A 14,098-nucleotide genomic window follows, 5' to 3' on the forward strand; every position below is an offset into this window, starting at 1 on the left:
CTTCATTTGGATTATTCCCGTGTGCTGAAGCACACACGTCAGACTCTGTTATCGTTAAATGATGAACTAACTATAAACATGAATAAATACAAAAGTTGATTTATACGATGATGAACATGAACGGACGAACACACAAACGAAAAACGAATAGGGAATTTGTTTGAAGAAAATTTGTTTGGGGAAGCCAAATTGAAATTACGAGTTACAAAATCCCGGACGAAGCCCCCATATGTCACAAGTCAGTTTTCGTCAGCCTGTTTCTTTCTGCGTGCGCCTTCCAAAGGAAGTTTATGGAAGGAAAACACGCCGCCTTTTCGTATTAGCTAAAGAAACAGGTACTGCCTTGACTTTACTTTCCTTCACTCTTTCCCATGCTCTCGAAGTAGCGGAGAAAGGTCAACATTGGTTTACATAATTTAATACATGGATAGTGTTAATAAGATTCTTGCAATGCAGCACACATTAATCAGGTTAGTCTATATTTTTGCTAAATATCAGTATCGTACTAAATGTATCACATACTGTTCAAGCTAGGTCATGTTACTTGCATCACAGCACACTCTGATCAAATGTCTATTGCTGCTGGATTTCAATTCTGTCATGGTAATCTAACGTGACTCCGCTGCCGCAAACGTTCTTCAGAACTTCCCCTTGGAGGACATCAAAACAAAAGGAATACACATAATGTTTATGAAGTTTTGACTTAGCTCGATGTCATTGAAAAGGTACTCGAGATGACGTGCAGCACTTGACTGGTCTTGAAGACCGCGCTCCTGGTTTGGGTCATCACTCTTCTTCTCAAGACACCATCATCAAGTTAATAGCAGTAGTAGTCTGGTTACATCTCTCTCCACAATTACGGCAACATGAGGAAGAGGAAGATGAATGAATCAATTGGACCGTGGGTTCCTGAAACAGATCAAAGGGCCATATGTGTTACCTACACAGCCTGTCTAAAAGACTTGGTTTGTTCATATTTTATTATCGTTCTCATTCTATTACTGTGTTTCGGAAAAATGGGGATTTGGCAACAGCGCACATTCAAACGTACACAACTTGACAACAACACAATGTACATGACTGACACGATACACTCATCTCCGCCCAGATCCCGTGGAACGATTGTCGATGTAATAATCACAGTCACTTACCTTCAAAGAAGGGGAACGGCTTTTCTTCCAAGCGTTCTTCGTTCCGTGGACTTGCGGAAAACGACCCTCTCGTGAAACGATTTTAGTTTACGTCAGTACACTTGGATACGTCACATGAATACGTCACTTGGCTACGTCGTGTAATGCGCGAGTAGTCTCGGTTGCCTATTCTATTCTTGACAGGTTCGCGCTTCAGAATATCGATTCATGACAATTTGTCTATTGATTCTGCCTTCTTTTCTTCGGCGTTTGACATATTATCACTACCAAATATACCTGCCATGACAGGCCACCAGCGATGCAGGGACACTTGTGGAGGATCCCACGGTTGTCCTTTCATCGTAGGTACCACACTTCATCTGTGAGAGAGATAATACTGCTGTACCAACTGCTCTCCAAATTATATCTATTGTAGCTTTTATTAGCTTTTTCCTTTTGCTTGTTGTGGCATAATTATGCCATTTTTTTCCCCATGACAAAGTACCTCTCAGTGCACAGGTATACAGCCAGTTGATGTCAGTTATAACGCCCAAAAAAAATAGTCTGTTTACGGTATCCCGACCGACCCTATTTTTTTGCGCGACCCTAGACTTTTTTTTGGCATTTGGGGGAGAAAAAAAAAGTCTTTGTTTTTTGGCAAAATAACTTAAAACGGATGGGGGGGAAATCCCGACCTAACGACCCTATTTTTTTTGTGCCTATGTAACCGTAAACAGATTTTTTTTTGGCCTAAGGTGAAATGCGGACCAGGTCATTCTTTTCAGCCTGCGTGCAAGATGAGCATCAACAGTTGTGAAAATGATGTACGGTGGAACCTCACTCTTAAGACCCCCTTATTTAAGACTCCCTCCTTGTTAAGACCTGATTTTCTCAGATTTGTGCAGGTCTTAAAAGGGGTTGTACTGTATTATCGAAGCAAGCAAGACTGAGAGAAACAAAGGAAACAATTGCTATGTGTGTATGTGTATAATATCGTGCATGACGATGATGATAATGATGGTAACGATGTGTGTGCAGCATTTGACATCCGTAGCTGGACGGTGGAGGAGGTGGGGGCGTGGCTGGACAGTCTGTCACTGGGCGAGTACCGAGCCAACTTCATCTCTCACGAGATACGTGGTGCAGAGCTCCTCAACCTGGAGCGAAGAGACCTCAAGGTGAACACACGCACACACACACAAACACACAAGGATGCACACGCGCGCATAAACACATACACACACACACACACAAAAGGATGCACGCACACGCACACACACACACACAAGGATGCACACACACGCACATACACACACACACACACACACACACACACACACACACACACACACACACACACACACACACACACTCTGCTGTAGAGGCCGTGGCTCTGTGATGGCACGTGTGTATGTATCTCTTGTGAATATGTCGCCTTGACCATCTTTTATTTGTGTCCTTGGTTTTTCCCCAAGTGTCCTGCAACCTCCAGGCAACCCTTTATGTATGGATTGAACATTGGATTTCACTTCTTTCAGCCATGTGACGTCAGAGGCTGACTAAAACTCAAATTAAGGCGGCTAGCCAAGCCAAGACTTTAAAAAAAAGTGTATGTTTCTGTGCATTAAATCGTAAAAAATGAGAAGAATGCTCACTAAAATGGCTCGATACATAAATGTTATTTTCATATTTAACTGACTGACTGCTGTGTGTTATCGCAGGACCTGGGTGTTACCAAGGTGGGACACCTGAAGCGAATCCAGCAAGCCATCAAGGAGCTCCACCATCGCGAGGCCGCCTACGACCGCCCCTCCACCTGACTAGGCCTTCCGACTATGCCTCACTCATCAAGGGTCAAGGCCGCATGACAGGGTGAAGGTTGCCTGTGGGGCGTACAGTCTTTAGTGGTGCCTGGCAGCGTTGTCACTGCGTCAGTTGTATGAAGCAGGAAGCAGCTCTGTGTCAGGGGACAGGTAGCACTGTCTGTGTCAGCACGCTTCATCCCTCACTCCTGTCTGGTGGAGACAGAGACACCGGACATTCTGCACGTCTTGCAATGTTCTGCCAAAATAGCAAGAAGACAAACTTTGCCAAGCTGTAGCGTTGTGATGTGCGACAGTGAGCTGTCCCGTCCCCCGTTCCAGTGGTGCGAGAAAGTAGCCTTTCTTTGGGAATTCTCACCGCGAGGAACGCTAGGATTTGGCGAGAGCAGGCAATCATTCCTTGGAGCTACAAGCTGCGCTACAGCTACCAATCCCACTGTGGGAGTGTTGCCTTCAAAACAATGACCAAGGACTACGGACGGGGTGTGAATCAAAGTGTGTGTGTGTATCTTGGGGTGTGTGAACACAGCAGCTGGAACAACCAATGACCTAAATGAGGAACCATGCCAAGACAATGCAAAGTGTTCTGACATTAAGTCACAGCCATGTCAAACTTGTACCAAGACGGTGCGAATTGTTCTGACGTAAAGTCACAGCCGTGTCAAACTTGTACCAAGACGGTGCGAATTGTTCTGACGTAAAGTCACAGCCGTGTCAGACTTGTACCAAGACGGTGTGAATTGTTCTGACGTAAAGTCACAGCCGTGTCAAACTTGTACCAAGACGGTGTGAATTGTTCTGACATTAAGTCACAGCCATGTCAAACTTGTACCAAGACGGTGTGAATTGTTCTGACGTAAAGTCACAGCCGTGTCAAACTTGTACCAAGACGGTGCGAATTGTTCTGACATAAAGTCACAGCCGTGTCAGACTTGTACCAAGACGGTGTGAATTGTTCTGACGTAAAGTCACAGCCGTGTCAAACTTGTACCAAGACGGTGTGAATTTTTCTGACGTAAAGTCACAGCCGTGTCAGACTTAGTCCCACAAGTGACAGAGACACAGAGGCTTGTGGGAAGAGCTCATCGCCACAACTCGCTTCTCTGTCCAACACTACGAGGACCATGGCTCAAATCACACAACACTCAACGTAAACCCATCCTATACCTACTGACAATGCTTGCACAAACCAAAGCGACATTTCGTGCAAATTTCAGGGTGAACAGATTTTTAAACTTAAAATAAAATGCCAACATCTTAGTTTGGCAGTATATTTTTTCACTGGAGTGCTTTGTACATACCTTTTCTATTGGTGTTGAACAGAGGGAATTTTTCATGGAGAGGGAATTTTCCATGGATGTTGCAACTCAAAGCAGTATGTCATTTTGAAGATGGATGTGTTTTTCCTTAACGCTATTTTGTGAACCACAGAAATCTGCCTAGATGTATGGGCCCAGGCCAGAATGTTGTGTGTTGTCATACAACCGTATGCTCTATTTGCACCTAGTTGACCTAGTTATTAATGCAAGTTCATAGTAATTAGTAGCAGTGTAGCTGCATTAGCGGGAATACCAGTCCCGTGCCTTGGTACTGGTTACAGCAGGCCTGTAACATCTGTAACCAAACATTGTGTGTGTGTCTGTAACACTATATTGTCCTCTTGGGGGGGGGGGGGGGGGGGGGAGGGGTCAGGTTGTTTGAATTTTACTGGGGGAGACTAATAAGATTTTAAAGGCGGTCATACAAATTGTTAGGACCTTGACTCGGGGCTACAGATATATTGGGGGTCATTTAGATTGTTAGGATGTTGCATGTGAAGAAGGGAAGGCGTGTCTTTGAGGGAGTGTTACACAGCTATCAGCATGGTCAGCTGTCATACACAATTGCACAAACACATAGATTGCTTTTCTCGTGCCGGTGTGATCAAACATGTCTCAGCTTCCTATGTGTAAGTAAATCAAACAAATGAATTGTCATTACAGTGTTTTCATGTTTTAGACATATAGCCCAAGTTTGAGTCAACGGTTTTATTTCTTATTTAAGTTTCTTTTCATGTGAACATTTGTTCTTTTCCCAATTTTTTTTTATACTTGTGTCTTTGCAGCAGGACTTTCAGGGAGTGTGTGGTTGTCATAGTGACATGAGAAGTGTGTGGTTGTCATGGGGACGTGAGAAGTGTGTGGTTGTTATAGGGACGTGAGAAGTGTGTGGTTGTCATAGTGACATGAGAAGTGTGTGGTTGTCATAACAATGTGAAAAGTGTGTGGTTGTCATAGGGACGTGAGAAGAGTGTGGTTGTCATAGCAACGTGAAAAGTGTGTGGTTGTCATAGCGATGTTAAAACTATTAGGACCAGTATGGAGTCCTATACCACATGTGTATTTATTATTTTTGATACAGCCTCTTATTGTCAAATGCCAGCCAAGTAGTGTGATGACTGTTCTGTGATGGCTGCGGCCATGCCTCTCACAAACTTAACAAGCAAGTGTGTCAGTGTTCCTGCCAGGCCCGGCGTTCATATTCTGTCTTGGCCACAACCAATGGTGTGTCGTGGGACATGTAGATACAACCAGCATGCTATACCCAAAATTGGAACCAAAAATGGATGATGGTGCATAATGAAAATAGAACTAGCATGCCATACCAAAAAAATGGATAAGATATGTTGAGCGTACGTTGGCTAGCAAATCTCCACGTCACATTTTGATGGTTTAATTTTACGCCACAATTTCTTCATCCACAGTAAGACCAAAGGGAGGGCAATCAATCTCTCTTAATATATTAAGGTATCTTCGGCGAGCAATTTTCCCCTGCTGCTCTACTGCGGTTTGGTACCTAACAGAACAGCTGTTTGTGTGTTGTTCCTTATGCCACAACTTGAAGGTTTCACCAGCTCTCTTTGGAACACACAGTTCTATCCTGTCTGCCTTTCACGGGGACGTGTACCTTGTTCTAGTCCCTGTACAATTTTATCATGACCATCTTGGCTAAAACAGAGATGTGGACAAAAACAGCTTGGCTAAAACAGAAATGTGAACAAAAACAGCTTGGCGAAAACAGAAATGTGGACAAAAACAGCTTGGCTAAAACAGAAATGTGGACAAAAACAGCTGGGCTAAAACAGAAATGTGGACAAAAACAGCTGGGCTAAAACAGAAATGTGGACAAAAACAGATATCTTTGCTAAAACAGAAATATGGGCAAAAACAGCTTGGCTAAAACAGTAATGTGGACAAAAACCGATATCTTGGCTAAAACAGAGATGTGGGCTAAAACATGCAGATTACCAGTGGGTCTAGCACAGTCCATGCATGCAGGGTGTTTGTGAGAGACTCTGGCCTTGGTTCCAGACACGGCACATCAAAGACCCAATTGTCGCATTTTGTACTTACTTGGTCATGTTTTATTACCCCCCACGGGTTAGGGGGAAGAATTTACCCGATGCTCCCCAGCATGTCGTAAGAGGCGACTAACGGATTCTGTTTCTCCTTTTACCCTTGTTAAGTGTTTCTTGTATAGAATATAGTCAATGTTTGTAAAGATTTTAGTCAAGCAGTATGTCAGAAATGTTAAGTCCTTTGTACTGGAAACTTGCATTCTCCCAGTAAGGTCATATATTGTACTACGTTGCAAGCCCCTGGAGCAATTTTTTGATTAGTGCTTTTGTGAACAAGAAACAATTAACAAGTGGCTCTATCCCATCTCCCCCCTTTCCCCGTCGCGATATAACCTTGAACGGTTGAAAACGACGTTAAACACCAAATAAAGAAAAGAAACATGTTTTATTGAATCTGACAAAATTGACTTAATGCATCAAACTGTAAGGAGGGTGAGAATGTGGGGGGAGGCACAGAGAGAGAGAGAGAGAGAGAGAGAGAGAGAGAGAGAGAGAGAGAGAGAGAGAGAGAGAGAGAGAAAAACCTCCATGACCACATTATAATGCACTGTCTGTGATATTTGGATGACTATTTGTTGTAAAACCTTTCCCACTGGATCATGTTTTACACCTGTCCTTGGCCCTCGAATCATTGCATGTTGCTGTAGCTGGAAACACTGTATTTCTGTGGGGAGCCAGGTAGTCTAGCTGCTGTCAGGTCATTGTTTGAACACAAGAGGAAAAGAGCGGAATCACATTTTAAGAAGGAGGGAGTCTTACAGGTGGTCGTCTACATTTTTGCTTTTTTTCAATAATCTTATGGTTAGATTTCGATACAAAATTATGTCAAATGATGAATGTACCATGGGGAAAAAAGTTATAGAAAAAAAAAATGTATGTAAAAAAAGATTTTATTTTTGGGTAGCGTGACTCACGCTTCCAATATTTTGTTTTCTGTTTGCTGAGAACATGTGCTTTGCCTAAAAATAGTGACCAATCAAATTCATGTCACTATGCTTATAGCCACGCCCAAACAAGTGCAGCAACAGTTTGACACTGGAGCGCTGTCCAAGCTTTTTTTAAACGCACGAAATGCACGGGATTTGAGAGGAGTTTTGCGCTTGGCATTTTTCAAATAAGGATATCCTACTATGAGTAACTACGCTGGAATACTACAATGAATTTTCAAACGGCTACACTGGCTTCGTTTTTCCTGATCGAAAGGGGGTGTATTGTTGATATTTGTAGATAATAGACTCTGCATTTTAATGGTCAAATGGCGATTTCGGTATAAAAATGTAGACAAGGACCTTTAAAATGGGGGTAAATTTACAGAAGCTACAGATAGAAAATCTTAGAAAACAGGGTTGTAAAAGGGGGCAAGTTTTAAATCTTCGAAAAAAACAAGAGGGGGGTGCCACTGCATTCAACCTTCATTTTCTTCCCCTAAATCGTCACTGTTTATGTTTAACCACTCCTCTTTCATGTTGGAAAAACAGACATTATCCTCTTGAACAATTGCTGGTGTAAATGTAATACAAATAGTCAACAGGTGGTTTTTTTATGAACAGAGCTTGAATTTGGTCTGAGCTCAGAAGGAATGCAAACAACTGTATTTCCACATGGGGACACAAACACAAAACATTGGAGAAAGATTGATGCACGGTGTTCCTACAGCCTGGCTTTCACACACGTTTACACTTCATGATAAATGTCAAAATGCAAACTGCACAGATATCTCATGGATTCACCCACCCACCCCCAACCCCCATCTTTGTACCATTTTGAGTGGACACCTTGTCTGTGTGTATTATAGTAGCTCAAATTCTTACGAAATTGCAATGATGAAATGATATGTGTACCGCTATGAAGGATATGTGGACCGCTATATACATGAATACCAATGTGTGTACATGTACTGTTGTCTGTGGAAACGTTGTATGTTTGTACTTTCACGTACTCCTCCAGACAATCTTGGAACTGTGTATGCTTATTATCTTAAGCCTTTTCTCCAAACGAAGACATGGTTGTGAATTTGGTAATTGATTTTCTAATCAATGATATGGTTTTGTGCATTCTCTCGGTGTCTTATGTGCCCCGATGTCCATACCCCCCCCCCCCCCTCCCCTATTTGTGTGTGCCCCTGCCCCTACTGGCCTGTGCCTTACGTCTCCCAGAAGGCTGTGGGTCCAACCGTTGTCAGGTTGATGCCATGTTCTCTGTGCACATTGCCCTTGTCAAGATTGTTCTCTGTGCTGTCATTTTCACTCAGTCGTCCTCTTTCCTAGCAGTCAACTTGCACTTGTCACAACGAATCCACCACGGCTATCCTCGTGTTTGTATGAATGTTGCTCATGGAATTGCAGATTGTTTTTTCATACATATAGTTTTGTCCCATTTTGATGGGATGACAGATGTGTTTGTGTGTTGTTTTCATGCAGAATGTTTAGTCCCATGGACGTGTTTGTGGTGGTTGTTTTTCATACAGAATTTTTAGTCCCATTTTGATGGGATAACCGATATCTTTTTGTTGTTTTTTCATGCAGATTGTTGAGTTTGATTTTCATTGGATAACAGATGTATTTGTGTGTTTTTTTCCTTACAGAATACTTAGTCCCATTTTGATGGGATAACAGTTATGTTTTCATGCAGATTGTTTAGTCCCATTTTGATAGAATAACAGATGTTGTTTTTGTTGTCTCATGCAGATTGTTTAGTCCCGTATTGATATGATAACAGATGTTGTTGTTTTCCACACAGAATGTAAAGTCACATTTTGATGGGATAACAGATGTAGTTTTTGTTTTCTCACGCAGAAGAAAAGTCCCATGTGTTATATTTTGCCTGTGGAGCGTTATAGCTTCAGGCAGTGTTGTCAGTGGGACCAAGTTGTCTCCCCTGCCCCACTCTCCAAGGGCAGTACAGTGTGTTGAAGTCCATCAGTCATGTCTCAACAATACAGTGGAACCCCCCCCCCCCCCCCCCCTTTAAACACCTCAACAATCTGAGAACATCAGGTCTTACATGGGGGTACATTTCTAGATGTTATGAAGAGAAAAAAATCTCAAAAACCTAGGTCTTGAAAAGGGGGGTTTCACTGTAGAGTGTATCTCCGCAGACTGTGAACGACTTTTTTGCTGTAGTTCTTCAGCTGTACAAGTTACAATCTGCCTGTTTATCATTTCTTTTATCATTGGTATTACTGCATCATCGATTATATTGGGGCCACTGAAGGGGTCTAAAATGGGGGGGGGGAGTCCACTGTACTGGGTATTACTTCTTGACTGATGCCACTACTCCACCATCATCCACATCCAGGGCTACACCACAGATGGCCCTGTTTTTGTTGTGGCTGTTTGTTGTTGGTTTTTATCTGTTTTGTGTTCACACATTTCTATGTATCCAACACCACTTAACATTGATGTGACCTGTTATTTTGGACGTAAAAAGCTGTGCAACTTTTACTTTTCCAGTGGACTCAAACCATGTGGATATTGTCTTTGTTCTACTTAATGATAAGAAGAGCGAGTGTTGTAACAAAATGTTCCCGTCCCCGTCTTTCACGACTGTCAACCTGTTTTTCTACCGCCCTGCAAGGTGTCAATCAATTGTCAAAATGCTATTAATTATTACAGCTATTTATTATTACATCTAATTTCATACATTAATAAAACATTGGAAAATTGTGACTTTCTTGTGTATGATTTCCTATGTAAGAGGTGTTTTTGTGTGTATGTGTTTAGAGTATGAAAGTTGCCAGCCCGGTTGTCTTCATTGCAAACAATACCTAGGAAGAAACCAAAGGGTGCAGGCAACAGCTATTATCGAAGTTAAAAACAACAAAACTTGTTGGTTTCTGTAGACGCAATCACATAATCACATTCAGAATAGACGTAATCCGAGGATAACTCAGGATTTTTACTCAGTGTGGCGGAGTAAAAGCCCCTTTTTTTTTAAGCAATCTTTTCAAAGGCTTTTGTTTGTTTGTTTGCTTAACGCCCAGCCGACCACGAAGGGTGATATCAGGGCGGTGCTGCTTTGACATTTAACGTGCGCCACACACAAAACAGAAGTCACAGCACAGGCTTCATGTCTCACCCAGTCACATTATTCTGACACCAGACCAACCAGTCCTTGCACTAACCCCATAATGCCGGACGTCAGGCGGAGCAGCCACTAGATTGCCAATTTTAAAATCTTGGGTATGACCCGGCCGGGGTTCGAACCCACGACCTCCCGATCACGGGGCGGACGCCTTACCACTAGGCCAACCGTGCCGGTCTTTTCAAAGGCTATCATACAGTATTTAGCACACAATGCATAACATACACATCAGTTATTTGTTCGTTGCCATGACAGGTTAAAGCTCCAAATGGTCTGCCTCAAATACAGAACGATTTAAATCTTCTCACGAAAAAAGCAGTTCTAACCTTACGGAACACACTTACAATAGCATTTAATAGCATTAAATGAAACAGTTCGCTTAAATGGCTATTTAGCTTGCGCAAAACACACACCAGTTTTCCTGGTTTATCTAACCCCTGAGCCATCGTCGGCCCGTGTGATCCACTTTCCTTTTTTTCACAATTTAGTCGTCAGTTTGTGATTTCAATGAGACTCACTGTATCTGCACATTATTGTGTACCTTTGAATCTACAATGCTACAAACGACTGCGAGTCACACAAACTTATCGGCAGCGTTTGGCTTCGAAGAAGCAAGCGCTATGCAGAAAATTCGTCTGCTTGGGCAAACACGACCTTGCGTGACCTGCTTCCTCCTTTCAAACCCTGTAATTATACTGATCTTGTCTTGATGAAAAAAGAATTCTTTTATGATTTAAGGCGATGCGTGGCACTAAAATTAAACTTGGAGAATACATGAAACCTCGTTTTCTGGGTAGTTATTGAAGCGACATAAAAATGAATGACAAAATTGTGAAAATGAATGGCCACAGATTGCTGTTGCTATTGGATTTCTAGGAAACGGTTTTACAGCGACATCATACATAAGAAATGCATGATATTTGACACAAAGATACACAAGACTTTTATCTACAATTATATAGAGCGATGTTTTGACAAAAGAACAGTTGAATTTATAATTTTTGTAATAAGGAATAATGAATTTTTAACCGCATATTCATTAATCCTTATTTCAAAAATTAATATAAATTCAACTGTAGTCGTTTGTCAAAATATCGTTCTATATGATTGTAGATAAATTAATAGTCTTGTGTATCTTAGTGCCAAATATTAAGCATTTCTGATGTATGATGTTGCTGTAAACCCCTTTCCTAGAAATCCAATATGGCGCTGTGTATGCGACGGCAATCCATGTCCTTTAGTTTTCGCATTTTTTTCATTTCTTTATATAAAAAACGCTCGCGCTGGACCCGAGTACTCTTCAGACTGGCTCGCTCCCCCAGTATGAAAGTTTTTGTCTTGTGCACGTGGATTTAAAAAAAAAATAAATAAATAAAAAATGTATTTATTTTACACAATTAAAAAAATTATTAGAGTAAAATAAAACATTAAAACGTTCATAATAAACAATAGTAAACAAGAATTTAATAAAAAAAATAATAAAAAAAAATAGCCCATTCCGTGAATTGAACCCGGATCACTTTGGCCATAGGCGGACGTGCTTTCCACCAACTCTGACAATGTTGCCAGTGAACTCAAATGCCTAGGGTGCTAACTTTGCTCGTTCAGGTCGCGCTGCACGCGAAGTGGCACACGCACGCAAAGCCTGGTGTCGCTGGCTGGCTGGCTGTTCTATTAGCCAAACAGCAGTTCTATCCCACCGCGAATTGCGCCCACCGCCAAGTCGTTTTTGTGGATTATTTCGCATTTAGGTCCCAGGTAACATTATGAAGTTTTAATACGATCAATCGGACCTATTATCAAGTTAGTGTATCAACTTTTGAACGAACTGCGCCCAGTAGCTTCCCAGCAATCAGCTGTTAAGTGGAGAAAGACACACACACACACAGACTCACACACACACAGACACACGATTAAAGTCTGCTGAGCCCAAGTACTAGCGTACTCGGGGATAAGTCACTTCAATAACTACACAGAAAACGAAGTTACTCCATGAATTTTCCACGTTTCATTTTGGTCATTCTAGTGCCGCTCATTGCCTTAATGTTAGTGTAAGAAGCTGTCACTTCATTATTTAGATTTTAAAAGTTAGGTCTAGCGCCTTGTCCAATGGTAAATCCGTTCTGACTGCACAAAATAAATTCTTTAAAAACGTCTCGCTCTCAACGGAAAGCAGCCAGGATGTTTCTGTTCGGTGAGCATTCAAATGGAAGCATGTAGAGGCTCGGGGAGCTCAGTGATCAGAAACGGATCTTTTACGGGAGGCTGAGTGTGCCTTTAAAGGTGAAGGTAATCCGTTACATATGAAAGTCAAAGTTTCCAATTGCTTCATGCTTTTAAGTGCTCTTGATTTTGCGTATGTTGTGATCCAAAGATATAAGGCACTTTCTTTTGATATAAGGATCACGGTGTATAACTGGATCAAACTCGTGATAGTGGCTAATGAATAAAAAATAAACATTCTGATTAATACCGACTAATTGGAACCTGGCAGCGAAGAGGTTATCACCATAACAGTTGGTCTACGTCCTTATTTACCCGTAAACGTACATTTGGTTTAGATCATACACTACAGGATATATTTTGGAAAATATGAAATGCAAATGGTTGCCATAATTTTTGCTGATACATGTATTTACTTCCTCAAGTAGATAATAAAAATCTAACATGGTGCATTAGGGCGAAAGTTACTGGTGCCTTTTTCGGAAATCAATTCATCGAAATATTTAAATTTGAAGTCTTATCCCATGACATGTTCAAGCCTGACCAGATCAGAGGCAGTGAGGAGGCTGAGTGGATCTTGAAACATATTGTAATTCTTCTTCTTCTGCGTTCGTGGGCTGAAACTCCCCCGTACACTCGTGTGGTTTTTTTTTTTGCACGAGTGGAATTTTACGTGTATGACCGTTTTTACCCCGCCATTAAGGCAGCCATACGCCGCTTTCGGAGGAAGCATGCTGGATATTTTCGTGTTTCTATAACCCACCGAACTCTGACATGGATTACAGGATCTTTTCCGTGCGCACTTGGTCTTGTGCTTGCGTGTACACACAAAGGGGGAAGCCACTAGCAGGTCTGCACATAAGTTGACCTGGGAGATCGGAAAAATCTCCACACTTAACCCACCAGGCAGCCGCGACCGGGATTCGAACCCTCGACCTTCCGATTAAGAGGCCGACGTCTTACCACCCCGCCACAGCGCCTGACCAGATCAGAGGCGGTGAGGAGGCTGAGTGGATCTTGAAACATATTGTAATTGAACATCAAAGCTCATTGCACTCATCAGTGGCCATGCGTTTTGCTGAACACAGCCCATAAAATCCCCGACAGTTATTTCAGGCAAGGATCTCTTAGAAAAAAGTGATTCGACCAAAGTCTTCCCCCGATACCAACACACCTCAAGCAGACACGGAAGACAGGGAGGCAGTTATGTACAGTTTATTCTTTGCAAAGTGAATCCCCACAAGTGCACGCCTCCAAGTCCCTAAAATAGACAACCCAATCCTTATAACTGTTGCAACAGTCTGCACACAAATTACACGTCATTTGATCGTAGGCTTGCACAGGACCTCTGCACAACCCATGTAACGCTCCAGACAGTTAAAAACAATGAGTACACAAGAGCTTCGCATGCACACAACAAATTAGAAGACGAAAGTTACATG

At 42.1% G+C, this 14,098-nt stretch overlaps 1 protein-coding gene and 1 long non-coding RNA gene across 10 annotated transcripts in view; one reads left to right on the forward strand and one right to left on the reverse strand.

The window, feature by feature from the left end:
* The window catches only part of LOC138983755 (diacylglycerol kinase delta-like), a 144,916-nt gene extending 134,901 nt beyond the window's left edge, over window positions 1-10,015 (forward strand). For all 9 annotated transcript variants that reach the window (XM_070357067.1, XM_070357066.1, XM_070357068.1 and 6 more), the window contains 2 exons: window positions 2,169-2,308; window positions 2,852-10,015. In XM_070357067.1, coding sequence (XP_070213168.1) covers window positions 2,169-2,308; window positions 2,852-2,950 — 239 coding nt within the window. In that variant the 3' untranslated portion in view covers window positions 2,951-10,015. The remainder of the gene's footprint in view (window positions 1-2,168; window positions 2,309-2,851) is intronic.
* Window positions 402-1,791, reverse strand: LOC138983762 (uncharacterized). The gene is made up of 2 exons (XR_011461250.1): window positions 1,152-1,791; window positions 402-909 (listed from the first exon to the last, which is right to left on the reverse strand). It is a non-coding gene; the product is annotated as an uncharacterized lncRNA (long non-coding RNA).
* Window positions 10,016-14,098: the final 4,083 nt, after the last annotated feature.

Source organism: Littorina saxatilis, linkage group LG13 (assembly GCF_037325665.1).
Source record: "Littorina saxatilis isolate snail1 linkage group LG13, US_GU_Lsax_2.0, whole genome shotgun sequence".
Lineage (NCBI taxonomy): Eukaryota > Metazoa > Mollusca > Gastropoda > Littorinimorpha > Littorinidae > Littorina > Littorina saxatilis.